At 29.3% G+C, this 2127-nt stretch overlaps 1 protein-coding gene across 1 annotated transcript; it reads left to right on the top strand.

Moving 5' to 3' along the window:
- Positions 1–363: 363 nt before the first annotated feature.
- On the top strand, positions 364–1262 carry LOC108359864 (uncharacterized). The gene is made up of 2 exons (XM_017611932.1): positions 364–479; positions 587–1262. The coding sequence occupies exons 1-2, from the start codon at positions 392–394 to the stop codon at positions 904–906; spliced, it is 408 nt and encodes a 135-aa protein (XP_017467421.1). The 5' UTR covers positions 364–391; the 3' UTR covers positions 907–1262.
- Positions 1263–2127: the final 865 nt, after the last annotated feature.

The raw sequence follows: 2127 nt of genomic DNA, 5'->3' as shown, positions 1-2127 counted from the left end.
GTGTTTGCAAGTTATGCAATCCATGCAATCCGTGCTACGTGCAATGGCTTTGCAAGATTTGGAGAATACCCCTAGTGTGTTTGCAAATTGTACATTTGCACTTAGGAAATTTTCATATTCTGCGCGGTAGTATAAACAAATTTTTATGGCAAAACCGTTTGGCAATAATGAATTGTTTAAATAGGCGCTATTGGACTTTATTAGAGAAGGTGATGGTTCTCATATACTTCAGGAATATAACCACACAAAAACGCTAAGGGCCGGTTTCTCTATCTCCGGTTAACACTAATCCCCCGGTAAACATCGTTACCGACCTTATCACTCCCTGTTATATGCATGGAGTTAGAACGTCGATAACAGTGTTTAACCGGGGAGTTAGTGTTAACCGGAGATGGAGAAACCGGCCCTAAGTGATGCCCCACGACGTATATTGGTCCGTGAAGCCGTAAACTCGGGAACAAATAATTGCTCTTGCAAAAGTAAGTATCGCCAATTTTCCTGTTTACAAATGCAGCGCTAGCGAAGTAGGCGGAATTGTAAGTGTGTTGTTTTAAGTAAAGCACTATTTTTGAATTTTTTTTTACAGGACCTGTTTTACAATCCAGCGGACAATTCAGGAACCTGGATTCAAACCTCAAAAACTTAAATAGAAAAAGGCGCACGAATTTTAACAAAAGTTTAGGTGAACCAAATACAGAGAGACGTAGGAGCACATCTGTAGAATTTGATACAAGTTTCTTCAAGACTTGTGTCGTTGAAGGAAATACTGAAGATATAAAACAAAAATTTAAGACAACACTAAATGAGAGAATTCGATATTGTACCCAACATCTTGATGTTTTGAAGGCATTTCCTATTTTTCGATATGATCTTTCTCTGGTAAATGAGACAACATTTGTAAAGTAATTTTTGTGACTAGCAATTTTTAGATTTCATTTGATTTTGAACTGCGTTACAATCGTATAATAGCCAACAGCCTGATTACTTCCTGGCGAAGTTATTTCAAGTTCACAGAGGACGTTTTAAAAGACACTGTTGGCAGCTGTTTAATACCAGGTAAGCATCTTGACTTAAGAGATGCGGGTTTAAATTCTAATTGAAATTTTATTTTCAGAGTGGTTTATAGAAATCGAACCGTTTTTACATCTGCTGAGGCTACACCTTCATTTACACTTCGCTCGAAGGAGAATAAACAACTAAGAGTAAATTTCGAATCAACTGTCAATGAATGAATGAATGAACTGTAAATTTTCAGAATGTAAGTGAAGAGGTATCCAAATTTGAAATAAAATCAAATAAAAAAAAAATAAAATAAAGTAAAATAAAAGGAATAAAAGAAAATAAACGAAATAAAATAAAATAAAATATAAGTATGTAGTAAATAAAATAATGTAAAATGAAACATACAAACAAAATAAAATTAAATTAAATAAAATTCAATTCAATAGTAAAATGACATACTAAAATAAATGAAATTAAAATAAATAAAATATAAGTATGTAGTAAGTAAAATGACGTAAATGAAATATACCTATAAATAAAATTAAATTAAATAAAGTTAAACAATAAAATAAAATACTTAAATAAATAAAATATAAGTATGTAGTAAGTAAAATGAAGTAAAATGAAATATACCTACAAAGAAAATAAAATAAAATTCAATTAAATAGTAGAATAAATGAAATAAAAACAAATAAAATAAAATAAATAAAATATAAGTATTTAGTAAGTAAAATGAAATATACCTATAAATAAAATAAAATTAAATAATATAATAAAATACTAAAATAAATGAAATAAAAATAAATAAAATATAAGTATGTAGTAGGTAAATTAAAATGTTAAAACAAAATACAATTAAACTTAATTAAATAATAAAATAAGATCAAATTTAATTAAATAAGTATTTATTAAAAACCAATAATTGAACGTATTTCCTAATTTCAGATAAATACACCCATATACGATTTCGAATTAAACAGCAAGCAGCCTACGATAGTAGCATCTGGAAAAAAAGGGGGAAATTGTTTAGTATTTTATTTTAATTGATGGTAAAGCCTTACGATATAGACATAGTGCAGCGAATTAAAATTCAGCGGCTCCGCTGGCTTGGCCATGTCGTTCGGA

This window comes from Rhagoletis zephyria, unplaced genomic scaffold, assembly GCF_001687245.7.
Source record: "Rhagoletis zephyria isolate East Lansing unplaced genomic scaffold, Rhagoletis_zephyria_1.1 Rzeph_scaffold_00482, whole genome shotgun sequence".
NCBI classification, from domain to species: Eukaryota; Metazoa; Arthropoda; class Insecta; order Diptera; family Tephritidae; genus Rhagoletis; species Rhagoletis zephyria.
Note: the sequence above shows the minus strand (reverse complement) of the source record. Positions and strands in the feature narration are given on the sequence as shown.